Source organism: Zalophus californianus, chromosome 6 (assembly GCF_009762305.2).
Source record: "Zalophus californianus isolate mZalCal1 chromosome 6, mZalCal1.pri.v2, whole genome shotgun sequence".
NCBI lineage: Eukaryota > Metazoa > Chordata > Mammalia > Carnivora > Otariidae > Zalophus > Zalophus californianus.
In genome coordinates, this window is record NC_045600.1 from 111,627,922 (window position 1) to 111,648,236 (window position 20,315).

At 46.6% G+C, this 20,315-nt stretch overlaps 1 protein-coding gene across 6 annotated transcripts in view; it reads right to left on the minus strand.

Moving 5' to 3' along the window:
- The window catches only part of CELF6 (CUGBP Elav-like family member 6), a 29,428-nt gene extending 12,315 nt beyond the window's left edge, over nt 1-17,113 (minus strand). For all 6 annotated transcript variants that reach the window (XM_027571876.1, XM_027571874.1, XM_027571877.1 and 3 more), the window contains exons 1-3: nt 16,738-17,113; nt 12,901-12,983; nt 4,228-4,276 (exon numbers count right to left, since the gene is read on the minus strand). In XM_027571876.1, coding sequence (XP_027427677.1) covers nt 4,228-4,276; nt 12,901-12,983; nt 16,738-16,999 — 394 coding nt within the window. In that variant the 5' untranslated portion in view covers nt 17,000-17,113. The remainder of the gene's footprint in view (nt 1-4,227; nt 4,277-12,900; nt 12,984-16,737) is intronic.
- Between the last annotated feature and the right edge of the window lie 3,202 nt (nt 17,114-20,315).

Below are 20,315 nucleotides of genomic sequence, written 5' to 3' on the forward strand. Positions count from 1 at the left end.
TGTGGAAAGAGTGCACAGGTTGATCTTAACCTATATTTGTACCTCAGGCATCCTGGAAACATAAATATGTGCTCGGTAAAAAAATACTGCCAAAGTTGGAGAATAGAACAAGCGGAACAATCACTATTGTGATTTATGAGTTTATTGGTTTTATGTTATGAAATTTGAAAGAGAGGAAAAAATATACAAGAGTTTCAATGATTTTGAAGATTTTGCCTTAGGACTAAAAAATATTTTTCCTATAAGATTGGTACCTACAAATAAACTTATTTTTTGTGCTTCCATAGTAGAGATCATGTAAGTTAGGAAAAATCAACCACAGCCTCCATGTTGAACAGCAAGTAAAAGAGACTTATTTAGTGACCACTGTCTGAAGGATTTAGGGATCCCTAGCTCTGACCTCATACAATTTGATGTTAACATTTTGAAATACACGACCCTTGAATTTTTATCCAAGGCAAACATTTTAATGTTTACATTCAAATAAATCCAAATGCTGAGGAGAAAAGTTTCTGGCACTATGTGCCTTTACTATAGTTAGGATATCATTTTGTTTTGGAAAATTAGGGCGCATTTTCCTTTAAGAATACTGCTCAATGCCACAGGATGTAAAATACAGGCACAGAGTACAAAGTACAGGAACAGCATGGACAATTTATGGGAACAGGCTGAGATCATGAAAAGGCTGCTAGAACATAGTCCATGAAGACCTGGACGCACAGCTAACACTCTGAGTATCATCAAGGGTACGGAGGATGGTCATGGAAGAAGAGGACCCCAGAACCTGCTATCAGGCAGATCCTGTTGTGTTGGTACTATGATTACATTATAAGCATTGAATGTACAAGCGTTACCAATAATCTTTAAAAGTAATACAACATACAGTGTGTTTAAAACATAGGCTATTTCAACCATAAACCTCATGTCTATTGATTAAAAGTAAGAGAAATACTACTCTGTTGCATTGGCATCAAAATTCAAGGGAGAGAATGTAAAGTAACTATTTTCGTTAAAAAGCTCATGTGTGCACAACAGATTCTTCCTACATGCAGATGGGAAGAAATAGAAATCTTTGGGCCAAAGAAGCAAAACTGGTAAGTTAGGTTATGTTCTCCCGGTGCTGGTAAACTTTTAAAAGTGGAATCAGTTGCCAACATTTAATATAATTAAAATGTAAATTGTAATTAAATCATGACAGTCTCATCCGTTTAAATTTACCTACCTGGCTCCTGTAGCATTTGAGTTGGAGATCCCTGTTTTATGGGGCGGGGGGGAGTCTAATAATCCCTTCCAGAAGAAAATGGTGGAATCTTGGAAGATTATACTGTTTGTCTTGACACTGTTTGGATTATGTCTGTATTGATACCAGTATTCTTAAAAGATATAGAAATCATTATTAATCAACTGTAAACTAAGGGATTTAATTTCAGGAATAATAAAAATATATGCAAGTATATAGGCTTAAATATATAAGGACAGGTATGACCATTAACTCTGAAGGTTTATTGAATGTTTGGGATCACAGAGGTAAGACTTGAATAGGGCAAGCTGTCCTACACTGGTGTCAAATGTTACATTTCAAAAGCAAAATTCAACACCATTTTAAAAGCTGAGTTTCTAAAGCGTTAGTTTGTGTTAAAATTCAGCAGAAAGCTGAACTCACTTTAGAAGAAACATTGAAGAAAAGGAACGCATTTTGATTAGTAACGAGATTATCTAACACGGATCAGTTGGTAGTTAAATACTTATAAATTGTAAAGGCCCAACTGTTTTTGCAAGATTTATTACGTATGCCTCCTCTTTCCTGAAAATGTAGCAGGGAACATTTGGTGACTCTGAGTGGGAGCAGGGAAGAATTGAGAGATCTGGTCATCTAAATCGGCAAGAAGGATTATTTATGGATGCCTTTGGAGTATATACTCATTAAGAGCCATCACTTGTCAAGAAATACCTGTGCAACACATAACTACTAGAATTATGAATCGTACTGCCAGGCAGACCTCTTTTCAACTAGATTTGCTTTTCCTGCTCTCTTGAGCTGCTCTGAATCTGAACAGGTGTGTATAGGTGGGCTGCCACAGGTACAGAATTTGTCAATGACATGACAACTGAAAACCCTGCAAAAAGGGGAGGAAAATGATAAAACTCAGGCTGATGCCACTGCGTGGGGCCCAAATGATGAGGACATATGGACCAGGCCAAACAGAAGCATCATCAGAAGCATCCTTTGGAGAGCTGCCCTCACCCCGACAAGATGTATTGGACTCCAAACAGTAAGAGTGCCTCCAGCACTGTGGACTTAGTTTCTGAACCAGATCCGAGTTGCATCATGTTCTGAACTCTGTGCATGCTATTCCCTGTGACTAAGAACTTGCTCCCTCTCCCCTCCTTTCTCTAATTGACTACTTCTTGTTCATCCTTGAGATCTCAGCTTGAATATTACTACCTCTGGAAATCCACCTTGACCTCCCCAACTAAGATAGATGCCCCCTTGTTATTGTGCCCACAATCCCTCCAGGACTTGAAAAGCACTGATCACACTGAATAGTAACCTCTTGTTTACTATCCCCTCATAGCTCCAGAGCTCAATGAGGCCAGGTGCCTGGTCTGCCTTGCTCACATCTCTATTCCTAATGTGGAGTAATTTACTCAGAAGATGCTGGTTGGATGGTTGAATAAACTACAGCTCAACCTGTCTGCTTCTTGGCTCACTCACATACTCTAAACTGGCCTCTGAGCTGTGGGAGTAGTTAATGTTTGTGGACAAGGCTTAGAAGATGACCAACAATGGCCAACAATGGCCTTGATGCCTAACAGAGCTTCCCAAAAGGCAGAAATTCTTGGAACAAATGAACCAGAGGTTCCGCATGGAGGCTGGAACTTCTCAAAAACCTGTCTGGAGGGGTGCCTGGGTGGCTCAGTCATAAAGCATCTGCCTTTGGCTCAGGTCATGGGATCGAGCCCCGCATCGGGCTCCCTGCTCAGGGGGAAGCCTGCTTCTCCCTCTCCCACTCCCCTTGTTTGTGTTCCCTCTCTCGCTGTCTCTCTCTCTCTCTCTGTCAAATAAATAAATAAAATCTTAAAAAAAAAAAAAAAAACCTGTCTGGAAAGAATGAAGTGGGAAAGGAGGATACATGTGTGAAGGGGAGGAGGAAACTTGGAAATATCTCTTCAAGGCAAAGTAGAAGTGATAACATCTTGACCTCAAATTGAGAATCAGAGACCAGAGGTCAGATAATCTAAAAGGATAAAGGAAGGATTTCATGGAGGAAAGAACTCCACAATGGACCCATGAAGCTACCAGAGCCCCTCGTAAGTGCAGACAGGGAGCATGAAGTCGGAGAGGATGTGCAGAATTAGTAGGAGTTAATAGAGTCCTGTTAACAGGGTTCCGTTCTCTCCCTGATCGTGGGCAGCTTCTTCCACCTAACAACACCATGACTGATCTTGGGTAAGGCAGGGAGACAGTCTTATCCAAGGGAGAGAGTCAGCAGACATCAGGGCTATAGGCAGATATCCTGGAATGATATAAGACCCAAGGGTGAGAAAGACACCAAAGAACTGATACCAGAAGCTAGCATCACTTTTCCAGTATGGAAGCTTGCTGGAATATAGCTGGTTGTCAAAAAGCACAGGCTTTCTACCCCTCCTGTTATTAAGAAGCATTGGTCTTTCTGCACCAGGAAAGAGTGCTGCTAAAAAAAAAAAACCTTCAAAGACTTGCCATGGTCCTCAGTATAGAGTCAAATTCCTTCACATGGCCTGCAAATTCTGTCTTACCAGACTCATCTTTTACCACAAGTAATTGGCAATTGCAGTGAAGAAATGAGTGGCCCCAGTGCAGAGTAGACTGGGTCCTCTCTGATCAGAAGAATATGAAAAAAGAGAATAATTCCATCCTGGTTTTCCAAACAAATCTGGAAGTCCCACCTGAAAAAACAGGAATGAACTCTCTCCAGGGCAAGGTGACAAGAGCCCCCTTCTTTATCTCCAGCGTCTTCTTAGGCTCTTCCTGCTTCTTTTGAGTCTAGGGACCTTGGGACCCCATCCCTCCTCAGTCTGAGCTGGGAAGACTGAGCTGTTTCCGGAGCTGAGCAACTCTGGGACCCACTTTCTCCCAACCCAAGGAAGCTCTACTAATAAACCATGGGTAGGACTGACTCAAGGAGTAGGCCCACCACCCCCGACATGGGTGATACCCTGAGGTTTGTCACATAGGGAAGTTACCTCCTCGGCCCTCACTGGCAGCCGGCTTCACTTGGATCGGACGATTCATCTGAAAGACATTGGACCAACACACCCAGTCAGCATGACTGCCTGGTCCTGGCACCCTGCTTCTCCTCCCCTGGATGCCTCAGGATCTAAACCCTGGCCCCTGCGAACTCTGTACTCCACCACTCTCACGATGGACTATAGATTTTCTCCAAGATTCTTCCTTAAACTAGGGAATTCAGAAGGTGCTGAAACCTGAAGGGTGGGGTGATAGGAAGCTTGGTGGCAAGCCAGGATGGACTGTGATGGCTAAAGAGATTCTGCTTTAGGCTCTGGGCTGGGACTATGTGAGGCCTGTCCCTCTGGCTCCTGGACCTCCTTAAAGGCTTTGGGTGAGGAGTTGGGTGGGAGGGTGGAATGGATACTGAAGATCTGTGTTTTGTTCTAAAACTGAGAATATAATTCTATATGTCATTTAGATTAAACAATCTGGGAATCAGACTTAGTGCTGTCTACCCCAACTCTGCCTTTTCATGGTTGTATGACTTCAAGTAAGCCACCCTCTCTCAGAGTCAGCTTGTTCAGTGGGGGAAAACCTTCCCCAGCTTCTGTGTCACCACAGTTTCTACACTCACCCCCTCAGTTCCCTCCCTGGGCCCCCTTCCCTTGAGGACGCTGGCAATCTCCAGCGCACTATCCTCGGCCCTGCTCACCCCGCTGTTCCCATTCTTCCTGGATAGTCTCGCCCACACCCACAGCCTCAGCTACCATCCCCACAGGGCTGACTCAGAGCTCTGCATCCCCAGCCCACACCTCCCTCTTGAGCTTCAGACCCATGTACCCAGCTACTTGCTGGACATCGTGACTAGAACGTCCCACTGGCATCTTCCACTCAACGCACCCGCACCAGAGCTTATCTTTTTGCCCGGACCTGATCCTTCCAATCATCCAAGCTAGAAACCTGGAAAGCAGCTTGACTCTTCCCTTTATCCCCTCCCCCACCAACCGATTTCACCTTCTAATTCATGGGCTCCCTGATCAGGGGTGGATAAGAATCACCTGGGAACCATACCAGACTCTCAAGTTGGGGGATTGTATCATTTGCAAAAGCTCCTAGGTGATTTCGACATACACCCCCACACATTCCCATCCCCCAACCACCCTGAGAGAATTCATGATTGAATCCCCATCTCACCTTCCTCTCATGGGTGTTGTGGGGATCACATGAGATATTGGGGACGCAAAAGATCTTTGTAAACTGCCAAGAGCTGGGTGCGTAGGATGTGAGGAATTATTGTTGGGGGCAGACAGCTGAGTGCCGGGAGGAAAGAACAGCGGCCTTCCCGTTCATGGAGGAAGGGGTACTGATGCCCATCTGGCCTGAGAAGGTGATGATCTGACCCCCTCCCTTCAGGAAATGCACTGTTTCTGCACCAATCAGGGCCACTCCATCCTCTACCAATGTGCTCGTTGCCGAGACAACAGGCAGCTTCCTGTTACCATAGCCACAAGTGCTACCCAGTAACCATGGCAACGCCCTGGCAGTCACAGTTGAGCAATTTCCTTTGGATCAAATTTGGGGGTGGAGGAGTGGGGAGGGCTTATTAAAAAAAAAAGGAAAGGAAAGGAAAAGAAGGAAAGGAAAGGAAAGGAAAGGAAAGGAAAACAGGCCAAGCCTGAACCAGCACAATCCCCCTCCCACCCAGGGCTCAGGATCTTATACGCTCTGACACACCCACCCGCTGGTGGTGGCGCCCCTGCCGTGTACCAGGTTGTGGGTGGGGGCCGAGACACCGACAGGACTCAGGCTGCAGTCTAGAGGGGATGACAGATCAATCCAAGCAGATCAGGGTGAGCTGGACAGGTCTGGATTGGCCGGGACCAGGGACCAGGAGGAACGGGAACCGTCCCTGGGCATGGCCACCTGTGATTGTGGAGGAGAGACCAAGAGACAGAGCCATGGAGAGCAGAGGAACAAGAAGAGATGAAGAGACACAAGAAGACAGAAATGATGAGAGAAAGAGACAGACCCAGAAAGGGGCAAGGAAAGAGAGAAATACTGGTGGATATGGGAAGGAAACGAAGGGATAAGGAGTCAGGAAGGGAACACAGGAAAGGCAGGGAGGAGTATGGCAGGGGAGAAGGAGAGAGGGGTAGAAGCCTGGGGTGGGGCGCAGTGAGGGTGAGCAAGACCATCATTATTTTATTAGTTCTTAAATAGATCCTGAGAATTTCTCCCTGGAACCTAGAGTGACAAGCACATGTGACAGCAGTGGTTTCCATGGCAGCTGCCTCCCCGGCTGGGTTTCTGGAGAGATGGAGCTCATCAGTGCTCTGGGGGATGCCCCTTTCTCCCTCCCCTGCTCTCTCACTCTTGAATGGAGAGTGGGCATTAGGTGGTCTATACATGTTCCATAGACCTGGCAGAGTCCAAGCCTCAGAGTCTGGGCACCTAAGCTTTCCACCACTCGGACATGCTGCCTGCATTTCCTGAACTCTGTGAAGAGCCCCAGCAATGACCCTTGAGATCTCGTCCTCAATGACTTATAGAGGGGAAGATAATGCCACCATTTCCTAAGAGCCATTATTCACCAGGCCCTTTCTGGGACATTATACATACATTGTCTCTAAATTCCTTCCAACTGCTCTGCAAGGTAATACCATTGTCCCCGTAGTATAGATGGGAAAGCTGAGGCTGAGGGAGGTTAAATCACTTGTCCGAGATCACGGGATCTAAGAGGTTGAGCTGGGATTTGTCCCTAGGTCTGTCTGATGCTGAAGACCATGTTTTTGCATTGTGTTGCTCAACTCCATTCTTAAGACATGAACACAAGTAATGAGGCATAGCGTGACCAGGGCCTTAGGAGGAGTGCAAAGTAGAGTGCTGTAGGAGAAGCTGACTCCAGCTGGAGAGGTTGACACAGGGAAAGCTTCACAGAGGAGGCAAAACTTGACCTGGGCCTTGCGGGACTGGGGTCATTGGACCATGTGGAGGTAATGGGAGTGATAGAGTTGGAGGCTGAGCACTCCAGATGGCTGGGGGGTGGAAAGGGAGCTGCAAGTCTGAAGGAGCAAGGATTCTGGTAAGTACCTGCCATGGAGGTAGCCAGGGTAGAGCAAATTGCTTCTGAGTCATATAGATGTGGATTTAAATTGTGGCTCCATCACTGGCAACTTCTCTAAGGTCTTTGAGCCTCAGTATACACATTAGTAAAAGAGGGAATCATGATCCAACCTGCAGTGTTGTGTTTGTTTGTTTGTTTTTAATGGAAGGGTGTAAAACTAAAAGGTAGCCAATGACCAGATTGGGGCAGATTGTGAAAACCACAAGAAATTTTGGCTTTGTTGTATTTCAAAGGCAATAGGGATCTAGGGAAGGATATTAAGTGGGGAAAGATCCCATGAGCTGTCACTATGCAGAAAAAAAGGTTGGAAAGGGAAAGATTAGAGGTGGGAAGATCAATGATACAGGTAAGGGGTAGGGTGGCCTGGACCAGGGCAGAAGGAAGTGGGCAGATTCAAGAGATGTTTAGGATGAATTAACTGGACTAAAGTTTTATTGGATGTGGGAACTGAGGGAGAGAAGGAAATATTGGCTGACTTTTAGGTTTATGGCTTAGGTGTTGAGGAAGTTGGCAGTTTGGGAGTTTGGAGATGCAGGGAAAGTCCCAGGGGAGGAGCCCAAGAGGATGAGGAGAGTCGGGGAGAGTGGTTTTTCTTTGGTCCCCACTGGGAAGTGGTTAGGGAGGACACCGGGGATTTAGGTGTACTCTGTGTGACTGGAGGAGAAAGAGAGCTGGCTACATGAACTGCCTAAGCAACACTACCCTGCCTCGTTCTTGCCACAGCCAAGGGAAGGATGTGGAAGTAGGGTGAGGTAATCCCAGTTCCCCCTTGAGGAAAAGAGGGCATTGCATCCTTGGCCAAGAATTTGTCATGGGACCTCAGGTGAGCTCCTGCCCTTTGCTGCGTACCTATACCCTTGAGAGTTTCCCAGGTAGAGTCCAGGCCCACGTCTGCTTCAGGGCCCAGCCCTGCCAGGGAAATCAAGGGAGAGAATGTCAGAAAGAGGAGAGAAGAACCTATTCCAGGCAGTGGAGTGGGGAAGTTTGGAGGCAGCACAGACAGATATGAAGCCCTGGTACTTTGGCTCCCGTGAGCAGAAGGGAAGGCAAGGCCCTACCCCTTTTCCCTGCTTGACTTGCCTAAAATTCCTGCTTTGGGCTCAGCCTTGCCCTCTTCAGACAATTCTGACTTGATGTCAACTATTCCTTACACTTAGCATTTGTGCTCTCAACCTCTTACCCCCATTATGGAAAGAATATTTATCAGGATTACTGGTGGGTCTAAGAGAGGTATCATGGATGCAGGGAAGAGAGAGGCAGAGAAAAAGCAAACTTCACAATTTTCAGCTCTCTGTTCTACCTCACCCTCTCTTCTAATCCAATCCACTGCCAAGTCCCACTAGTTTTAGCATATATAGGGATATCCTATATAGCTCTTAAGTCTATCCTCTCCTCCCCATTCCTGCCCTATCCCCAGCTCTAGGCCAGCATCATCATTCAGCTGCACTCAAGCAACAGTGTCCTAAAGTATCATCTGCCTCCAGTGTTCCTTTCTCTCTAACCCAACCATCATACTGTAGCTGGAATGAACTTTTTAAAACCAGTCCCTCACTCTTCCCTGATTAATATCCACCCATGGTTCCCCATTGCAAGCCTCCCAATAAAGCCCAATATCCTAAGACTGGCAGTCCAAACGTGTGAGTCCTGCCTCCCTGGCTGCCCCAAATACATAATACTCTCCATTCACATGGAGCCTTGGCTGTCTCCATTGGACACCTTTCCTGCCAGTCCTGACACTGTACCCAGAATTCCAGAAATTGCCTTGTCTTTTAGCTTTCTAGACCCTCAAATGTGATGAAATACAGTCATAATTGGGCTCAGGTAGCATTTCCTCTGTGAAGCATCTCCTCTCTCTCTACTCTTGATGCTTCTTTTATGTGCCCAGGTGTAAACTGCACTGAGATGCAATGAGTTATTTTTGGCCTGGAAAAAGCTCCTTGAGGGCAAAGGTTCTGATTTACTCACTAGGCAGCTGCTACACATACAGTGCCTTTGTGTGAGTTACAAAAAGGCACTCCCCCAACTCTGTGGATGAATTAGAAAAAAATGTGCCTCTTCCTTTGGGCTGACACAGCCCTGTGATAATGTTCATGGCTTGGCCAATAGAGCATGGCTGAATTTTAGCTCCCACTGCCCTTTCCACACAAGCTGTTTTGTGCAGGGCACAACCTGCAAAAGCAAATGCACTCAGTTGTCTGTCTCCTTCACAGTGTTTGAAGGGATGAATGCCCAAGGGAAAGGAGGTCATGAGCAGGGAGAGAGACAAGTAGGGGGGCACTCTCTGGGCTAAGGTTGGGCCCACCTTCTTTAGGTAGGTTCTGGAACCTAAAATGAGGCTGTAAGAAGTAGCTTTAGCTTTATGGAGAAGAAGCTACAGAAGATGGAACAGACCATTGAGGTTTAAGGAAGTCCTGAGTAGGGAGCCAAGTTTTGATAGGTAACAGAAATTAGCAGGTGCATGTGGAGTGAAGTCAAAGGGAGGTCCCAGTCCAGTAGATACTATGAAATTGTCCCTAGGGGTTCAGGCTTTCTCTTGGGGGAGACCCAACCTTTCCTGCTCCCAGAGTGACAGTCCTGCCTGTCTCTAGTAGGAGCCCAGATTCAAGTCTTTCCCTGCTTCTCCAGCAGATGGCAGCTGTGCCCAGGACCCAGTGCCTACAGGGAGCTGGACACCCTCCTCCCTTCATGCTGGTGGGCCTGAGGCCAGGTGACTAAAGCTGCTGCTGCCCCTGGCAGGCCCAGAGAAAAGATTGATGGCACGGACATTGCTTGGGCTGGCCAACAGAGCCATTGATTTTCATTTAGGAGAATAATTAAATATTAATTTTCACTTTGTTAAGCTGGAAAGGGTGAATAAAGCCATCCTGGCAGTACAAAGCCAGGCCATGTTGGAAGCCTGCGGATGAAAGGGTGGGAGAGGGCAGATGTACCCAGTCATGATCCCTCCAGAACCTTAGACCCCTGTCTGCCATCAGCTTGGCACAGGTAATAGTATAGTGGTTAAGTGAATGAGTTCTGGAGCCAGACTACCTGGATCTTTCCAGATCTTCGTACCAGTAGCTACATAACCTTGGGCAAGTCACTTGTTTCCTTTGACTGAATTTCCTCATCTGTAAAATGGGAAGGCCAATAATACCTTCTTCACAAAGGAATAAATGACTTTGTACATGCAAAATACTAGGAACACTGTCTGGAATCAACAAATGCTAGTTACTATTCTCTTTTCTCCTTCAGAAATTATTCCACTAGTCTAGAGCTTCACAACTCTTATCTCAGGTGCCCTCAGCCTCATACAGTCCTCCCTTTGTGGAGCCCTTTGTGGCTGGTTGAAGAGGGTTTTTTTTTTTAAGATTTATTTATTTATTTGACAGAGAGATAGAGAGCACAAGTAGGCAGAGAGGCAGGCAGAGGGAGAGGGAGAAGCAGACTCTCCACCGAGCAGGGATCCCAACGCAGGGCTCGATCCCAGGACCCTGGGATCATGACCTGAGCCGAAGGCAGCCGCTCAACCAACTGAGCCACACAGGCGCCCCCCCTTTTTTTTTAATTCCAAAGTTCATTCTAATTTTTTCAGTGCTTCCATTTGCTTTCAGGATGAAGTCCAAATCCCTCAGTCTGGCATCCAAAGTTTCCTCTTCCACCACTGCCCTCTGGTGGATCTTCTCTCTGGCCTGGCCCATGCTCACACGGGCCCTCCTCCACACTCCCAACCCCATTTCACACCCATCTTGTTCCTTCTGTCTCTGCACCTTTACCATGCTGTTTCCCACATGGAATGTTACAGTTTGTCTCAGTGCCTTTCAGTTTTAGCAGCAGAAGTCATCTACTCCCATGGCTGGATGAGTAATAACTTCTACTACTACCCCTACGAATGCTGCTGTTACTATTACTACTACCACCACCAACAGCTAACCCATATTGAGTCCTTGTTTTTACCAAGAACTGTGCCAATGTGAGTTAGCTCATTTAATTATTATAACAATTCTACGAATTCTGTTTTACATAGGAGGATGCTTAGGCTTAGAAGTAAAGACTTGCCCAAGGCCATACACAGAGTTAGTGAGTGGTAGGGCCTGGATCCACACCCAGGTCTGTCTGACTCCAGAGCCTATACACAGAGACCTGGTGAGGGTAATACATTGGTGTTACTTGATGCTGAGTCTTCAAGCGTGAGGCTCAAGATGCTTCAATTACTGGGATTGGTCCTATGAGCTGATGGTCTACTAACAGCTTGATCAGCTCTAGGCAAAGCTTGTGCCATTGCTGGACAGCTTCAATTCAGAAAAGTGATATCTTTATACTGAGCTGAAATTAGAGTGTCTGTTCTTTATACCCACTGATCCTGATCCTGCACTCTAGAGCCACCCATAGAAATCCAAATCCCTCTTCAGAATCTGAAGGTGGTTGCCCCCACCCCAACAGTAATATTTATTGAGATCTTACTCTGTGCCAGGTACTTGCTAAGCCTCAGTTAATCCTCATGCTAGCCCAGTGAGCTGTTAGTATAACCCACTCCTTATAGATGAGGAAATTGAAGCTCAAGAGTCTAAGTAATGTATCTGGAGACACAAAACTTAAATGACAAAACTAGGATTCAAATCTAGATTTGTGAGACTCAAAAAGTAGTATTTTTAATCATTACATTGTGATGCCTCCCTATTAAAGCTCCCATTAAACCCTATCTTCTCCAGCCAAACATCTCCAATTTCTTCAAACCATCATCCATGACATATTTTATGTCCCCATCCCATCCTGGTCACTTTCTGATAGGCTAATGATCCTCCTAAGTCTGAAGCTTAAAACTGGATATAGTCCCAGGCTTGGCCTGCTCAGGGCATTTGAATAGTGCTTTTGTTGTAGACACATCACTCCTTTGACAAGAGAAAATGAGACTCTGTCGTACGATTTGCTCTTGGTGAACCCACACTAGTTCCTAACAGTCACCATTCTCTTCCTGCCACATGGTCCATAGGTCCCACTTTGCTTTTTGTCCATGATTAGCCATTAGCTAAGGCCATACCAGGTGCCACTGATATATAATGGCCTAACTGCACACATATAATCAGGTCCTCTTAGCTTTAACCAAGTGTTTGGGGGAAAGCAATCTTGGTGAGTCAAGGCACCAAAAAAAAAAAAATTTTACTGGAAGAGGACAGAGAGAAGTGCTATAAAGGACCCTAGAACTGGAAAAAATAGGATACCAGCCCAGCAGAGTCTCTACCCCATGTATCTGCATATATTCTCACACCAGGGACAAATGACATATGAAGCCATGATTTTAGCCAAGGCTGACAAATTCTAGCATAGCCCACAACACTGACGCCTCTCTGAAAAGGTACAGTGGAACACTTGGCCCAAGTGTTAAGCCCATTTCTTTGAGCCAGAAGACTAAATATAACAAAGAACCTATAGCTATTCAGGGCACAGGTAAGCCAACTCTTAGAAAGGTGACTCTGCTTCTAGTTCCTGGTCCCAACCCAGCCCCTACATCCTATTTTGGCATGCACATAGGGCATGTCCCCAGCCTGAGGTGAACCCCACCCCCCAACCCTGGTGGACTTACCCCTGGCAGGGTCTTCTGCTCGTGCAGTGCACTCTGGGCCTTGAGAGCAGAGTCCCGGGCGCAGTAGGTGAGGAAGGCACAGCCTGGGGAGGAAGAGGCTGGCTCAGGGGGTTTCCTGAAACCCCCAAATACTCTTCCTGGAAAGACCCCATTAAGTGACAAACTCAAGGCCACTCTCCTTTAACAAGGGCACTGCTCTGAGAAGCCTTCTCTGCCTCCCACCTTCTCTGAAGGGAGGGGCTTCATGTGTCTGAGTCCCAGATTCTGGCTCCCTCTCATTTGCTCCTGGCTTCTTGCCTAGGGAACATGTGTACCCACATCCAGCCACATGCTCATACAATCCCACATCTCCCCTCCCCACTCCAGCCGTAAGTCCGGTTGGGGTTAAACCTCCCTAAGCAGCTTTGCCTTCAGCTTTAACCCCAGCCTCTCCCTTCCTTTTCGGATTCATACTCACAGAGTCTCCCAGAATCAACCTCAATTCCTTCCCAACTCAGTTTCAGATGGGAGGAGGCAAAAAAAGAGGAAGAGGGTTGGGAGCCAAACCCAGGACCCCACAACTTCTTCTTAATGCCTCCCTCCTCCAAGTTTGAAGCTGAGGAATGGGTTAATTTGAGGCTTGCAAGATGGGGCTAATTTAAGGACTTTCTGTAGAGAGGAGCTTTCAGGGACCTCCAATCCTATCCAAGGAGCTTGATCTGTCAGCTCTCCCAGTACTTCAAGATAGGGCCTGTTAAAGGGTTATTGTGCCCAAAATCTTACTTCTCTAAAAGAGCCAGTAGTTATGGGACAGAGAAGGAGACTCGGTTGAGCCAAAGGATCAGTCCTTCTCCTCTTTAGGTTCAGCCTCAGAAACTGTAGCCTGCTAGGACGCACTGAGGCAGGGATCTCCTCTTTTCCAACAGCCATTGAGCACTCACTCATTCAGAAAATATTAGTTGAATACTTATTACAGTGGGGCATTATAACGGGCTTGGGGATGAAGTGGTAACAAGACAGACACGTTCCCTACTCCCATGGGGATTATGTAAAGAATCATGAGGGGAATGTAATTTGAGTCCAAAGGGTTGAGGAATGCTTCAAAGAACACATTGAATCCTCAATAGCAAATAGGGCTTAACCAGGTGACAAGAAAGAGTGGTGATTATTTCAGGCTGAGGGAATAGCACATATGAAGACTGAGGCAAGAATTTGATGTCTTAGGGAAATGGATGGAAGACTAGTATGGTTGGAGATTGGTGAAAGGAGGCATAGTGGACAGTGAGGTGTGCAGGGATCAGGTCATCTATAACCTTGTATGCCTCAGTCTGGATTTTGAACTTTTACCTAAGAGCAATGAAGAGCCACTAAAGGATTTTAAGCTGAGATCTGACATGATATAAGATCTATGTTTTCAAAAAGAGCCTTCTGAGTGTAGGAAGGAGAAAGACTGAAGGAAGAGAAAGTGGATGTGAGAAGCCATTAGGAGCTTCATGAAGTTTTCTACTTAGACCTCAGCAGACTAGGAAGGCAAATGGAACATCTTTTCTGACGTCTTCTGTGTGGCTGCCCCTTAAGGTGGGTGGCTATCTGTTATTCATTAAATTAAAGGGACCTTAGAGAACACCTGAGACAAACTCCTATTGTATCAATAGGGAAACTGAACCCAGAGAGTGTGTCAGTGGCAGAATAGGGTTTCAAATCTCCTAACTCCTAGGCTGACGTTGTTTTCAAAGCACCGTGGCTGCCTCCCTCAGTACCCAGTCATCAAAAGGAAAATGAGTCACTCTGGCTTTTGGATATCGCTGTTCCTGGGGAGAAAGTGGGGAAGATGTTGACTTGGAGACCCTCCCCATCATCTTGCAAGGCAACTCTGCCTTGGAGAACTTCGGGTTGGTTTGGGGATAAATCACCAAACACCTGATTTTGCTTACATCTCTGCTCCATCTTCTGCCACTCAGCCATATCAGCTGACGTCAGAACTGGGCAGGGCCAGGGCCCTGTCTGAAAGTCTCAGGGGCCCAACTGCTGCCCAAAGGAGCCCCATGTGCACTACCTGGGGTAGGTGGTGGAAGAAGGAGGGATGGAAAGACAGAGAAGCATGGCTTGAGGGAGAGACACATGAAAATAAAAAACAGGAAGAATTAGAGCTAAATGGAGAGGGAGAAAAAGGATGAGGGAACAATTCAGAGACTCTGGTGGTATTTGAATGAGAAGAGTGAGAATTAAAGGTATCTTATACACTTCTCTTATTGTACAGATGGCCCAGAAAGATTAGCTTGTGCTTACATACTGAAATAAATGTCTGGAAAATAAGAAAGTGAGTTGCTATGGATAGATGGACAGCCAGGCAGTTGGACTGCATTAGAAGGAATCTGGATGGTATAGTCTTATTCTTTCATACCCCTTTTAAAGTAATCCCACCCCAAAGTATCAAAGACACATTGCTACCTCGCTGGTCCCAGATCTTCTGTGGGCATTTTTGTGAAGCCCCTGTGTAAGTGTGCCTAGGAACTTTCCAAGGCCTCCCAGTTGAAAAGAGGTGGTAGCCTGATTCCAGCTCTCAACCCTTAGGAAAGTACCTTTAGCTATTACCCAGGGCCCACCACTTTTCTCCTAGGAAAATCATGGAGAATAGTTGGTGACCCTTCCCCCTCAAATCCTGAAACTGAAGCATGGAGAAGGTGGGGAGAGGTAGAAGTGTCTCTCTTCAAATAATTTCCTTCCCCAGCCCATGTATGACATGTGACTCTGGCTTTCTTACTCTAGCCCAGCCTGGACAGACGTTTCTGCATGTAAACAAGCCTCCTCCCTCTCTCTACAGGAAGAAAGGGGTGTGGCTGGACAGGACTGTGGTGCCTGTCTCTTTAGCAAGGGCAGGGAAAAAATCTCTTCTGCCTCTTCAACCTGACCCACCCTGAGGCTCTGGTTCCACAGGCTCTGCTCCAGGACCAGCCTGTGAAGGAGGGAAAGCAGGAGGCCATAAAGAGGATTGGGGAGGGGTAAAGATGAGGCGCCAGAGTGGGGAGATTAAAGGATAAAAGAAATGTGGGTTCAGCTGACAGGAAACCTGAAATGAGGGGGCAAAAGGTGGCAGATTTTCCCAGCTGAGGTCAGGGTTCTGGACTCAAGTCAGAAGAGGCAGAGTGTTGGCATTCTGTCGGGGTTGGAGAGATTGGGTTATTGTCAAACGTAAGGGTGGAATTTGGAGCCGAGAGCCTCCTCGAGGAGAATTGGATTTTGTGAGTTAGCCAGGCCTGGATTCTGAAGAAGGGAGGACTTTGGGTTGGGGAGGGGGTGGTTAGCATCTGCATCAAAGGAAAGCTCTGTGGGGGTTGACTGAGCTTGGAGGCCAGAATGAGGGGTACAAGTCCAAGATGTGTGTGCGGGTGGTTAGGCCTGAGTGGGGGTGGCACCAGATTGGGGGAGGAGGTCAGAAATGATTGGGTCCAGGGTTTGGGAAATTGAGGGTATTAGAGACCGAAAGGTCAAATAAGTTTCCTAATTCCAGGTTTTGGGGTGTCTGATAAGAAAGATGGAGGGAGGTCCAACTGAAAGGTCGGGACTGTTGGGATGTGAGAGATGAAGGGTAGGGAGTTAGAGGTTAGAGTGGAGAACATGTCAGGGGATCAGAGTGATGATCAGTGGGAGGATGTCAGAGAGAAAATTCTGGGCTGGGGGGTTCTGTGATCTGGGGAGGAGACTGGGCTGAAGTGGGACTGGTATTGGACTGGTGTTGGACTGACTCTAGGCAGAGCTAAGGTTGGGGCTGCGGTTGAGGCTGGGGTTTGGGCCGGGCCCACTCTAATCGGATTGGGGCAGGGCTGGGCTGGGCTGGGCTGGGCTGACCCCGCGCACCTTTGTGGAGGCCGGTGAGCCGGTCCTTCAGCACCGTCAGCTCGTAGATGCGGCCGAATTCCTCGAACAGCGGCTTGAGATCCTGCTCGTCCAAGCCCCGCGGGATCTGCCCCACGAAGAGCTTGATGGCGTCGTGGTCCTTCATGGGCACGGCAGGACCGGGGTTTAGCCCGCTCATGCCGACGCCGCTGTCCGCGGTGCTGAAACCCAGGCGCGGGCCGGGGCCGGCGGGCGGCGCAGACCCTCCGGGCGCCGCGGCCATATCCCCGCCCGGTCCGCCCTCCCGCCGGTCCCACCAGTCCCGCCTGTCCCGCCGTCCCCTCCCTGGACCGATGGCGAGGGCCAGGGGGGAGGGGGCGGGGTCCGGGCTGCGGGGGCGGGGGGGCTTCACAGGGGGCGGGGTCCGGGTGGAGGGGCGTAGAGGGGGTGGGGCGGGCTGGAAAGGGGCGGGGCCGGGGGCGGGGCAGGACCGGGCCGAGGCGGCGGGACGCTGGGGTCTGGGTTGAGGTCCCCGCGTGGCGCTATCCGGGCTCCCGCCCGAGCTCTCCCGGAGCCGAGCCCCGAGCCCCAGCCCCCGTGCTTGGTGACGTCAGGCAGCCGGCCGCCGAGTCTACGCAAATGATTTGCATAATGAGGAGGCAGCGACCAATCAGAGCTGGAGTTGACCGGGCTTGGCTGGGGGCGGGAGGGGCGGCTGGGCTCACGCGCTCCTGTTCGCCATGGCAACTGGACCCTCGGACGCCCTGTGTGTGTTGAGTGTGTGCGGGCGTGGCTGTGGATCGCGCGTGTGCGCCTTGGACCGCGTGAGGGGAAGTAGCTTCGTCATGCGTGGTGATGTCTGCGGGAGTTGGAGCTAGCCCCCTCCTCACACACAGGCACACACGCAGCCACACACACCTCCAATCACTGGAGCGTTTCCTGCGGGGGTGGATGGGGATTCCTCTTCTTCATTACCACTACCAAAGCCAGTTCCTCGGAGCCGATCCCACCCCGCCCCATCACACTTCTCTCTTCGGTGTCTTCACTTCCTTAACCACGAGCCTCAAACACGTTCGTCTCCCCTGCATCCCCCCCAAAATAAAAGTAAAAATAAATTCTTAACGAGAGAAAAAAAGAAAAAAAAACAAAACTCTAAAACATTCCTTGGACACTGATTCCTCCGCAGGAGAGTGAGAGAACTTACATTAGCCACATTTTCTCAGTTGCCTCGTTCATCCCAATTCCGTGAGCTCAGAAGTGTTATCCTCCTTCTCCGGAAAAGGAGCTGCGGTTCTGAGAGTTAAGGAGGTTAGGACAGGCCCGCCCCTAACATCGGCTGGGCCCAGGGTAAGAGAAGAAAGGGAGATAGACATACCGTGTATCTAAATATTTAAAAGATACAAATCAAGTTACAATTTGTTAAATATGTTCGCCTCTTATTTTCACAAATATACGTCTATAATAAAAATAAAAAGTATGTGTAGAGCGGTTTTTTATACGGCTGAAAGTTGACAAAATATCAGAGCTGATGGAATCTTACTACTCTTGTTTATGTTTGACTGTTCTCTTGATTGGCTAGTGATGTTTGAACAGAAGAATCCAATAGAGATAAACAATTTATAAATTCTATAATTATTTCATAAATTTTTTCTTGCTTTCTTTCAACAAAATTGCTAACCTCTGCTGATTGACCACTCCAAGAAACCATTAAAGAGCAGCAGTAGTAATTGGAATTAACAAAATATTCTTATGGAAACATTCAAATTAAGAAATAAATTGTGATTTTTAAATTTTTTTAACTTTTAATAAAAGCTACCCCTTTTAATTACCGAATTATAAAGTATGTTACCAGAATATTTCACTTTCCTTCAGTTTGATGTATTTTTTAACTTCCTTGCTCTTTGACCCATGGATTATTTATAACTGTATTGTTTAGTTTCCAAGTGTTTGGAGACTTTGCTGTTATCTTTCTGTAATTGATTTCTAGTTTGAGTTCATTTTGGTCAGAAATAATCTGTACGATTTCAATCCTTTTATATTTGTTGAGGTTTTGTTACCCTCAGAGCATGATCGAACTCAGTAAATGATTTGTTGGTGCTTGAAAAGAATGTATATTCTGCTGTAGTTGGGTGGAGTGTTCTATAAATGATCATTAGAACCTGTTGCTTGATGATGTTGTTGAGTTCTTCTATATTTTTTTATTTTTTTAAAAATTTTTATTGTTATGTTAATCACCATACATTACATCATTAGTTTTTGAGTTCTTCTATATTCTTTCTGGTTTTATGGGCAGTTGTTTTATCAACTGTTACTTGTGAATTTAACTATTTCTCCTTTCAGTTCTATTAGTTTTTGCTTCACGTGTCTTGTAGTTCTGTTGACTGGTTCATACAAATTTGGAATTGCTATGTCTTCTTGGTGAATTGACTCTTTGATCATTATGTAATGTCATTCTCTGTTCCAGATAAATTTCTTGCTCTGAGATCTACTTTTATCTGATATTAATATAACCACCCCTGATTTATTCTGGTTAATGTTTGCATATCTTTTTCCACCGTTTTATTTTCAACCTACCTATACTGTTGTATTTGAAGAGAATTTCTTGTAGACCGCATATAATTGGGTCATTTGAAAAATCCAAGCTGCCAATCTTCATCTTTTAATTGCTGTATTTGGACCATTTACATTTAATGTAATTATCCGTATGTTAGGGCTTAAATCGCCACTTAGTGTTTTTTTGTTTGTTTGTTTTCTTTTTGTAAGATTTTATTTATTCGAGATAGAGCGAGAGTGAGCAAGAGAGAGAGAGAGAGAATGAGTGGGGGGAGGGGCAGAGGGAGAGGAAGAAGCAGGATCTCCACTGAGCAGAGAGCCCGACATGGGGCTCGATCCCAGGACCCTGGGATCATGACCTGAGCCGAAGGCAGACACTTAACCAACTGAGTCACCCAGGGGCCCCAGTTTCTTTATTTTCTTTTGTCTTCCTCAGGGTTTTTTGTTCCTTATCCTATGTATATCATACATAAATATCACAGTTTACCGGTGTTAAAATTTTACCAGTTCAAGTGAAGTACAGAAAACTTACCTACTTTTAAGTCCTTTTATATTCCCTCATTTATAATATAAGGGTCTTAAATATGTTTTCTCCATATTTTTTTTCTTTTAAAGATTTTATTTATTTGACAGAGAGAGACACAGCGAGAGAGGGAACACAAGCAGGCGGAGTGGGAGAGGAAGAACCAGGCTTCCCGCCGAGCAGGGAGCCTGATGCGGGGCTCGAACCCAGGACCCTGGGATCATGACCTGAGCCAAAGGCAGATGCTTAAATGACTGAGCCACCCAGGCGCCCCTGTTCTCTCCATATTTTGAGAACCACATAAGACAATGTTATTGAATAAAAATTTGGAAAACTCAAAAGGAGCAGTAAAGCTTCTTGTATATACCCATACTTTTGTTCTTTCCATTGTTCCTTCCTCCTTCCAGATAATCCAAGATTCCTTCTTTTATCATTTCATTTACATGTAAAAAACTTCTTTAGCCATTCTTTTAAGGTAGTTGTACTGGTGATGAATTCTCTAAGTTTTCCTTCATCTGAAAAT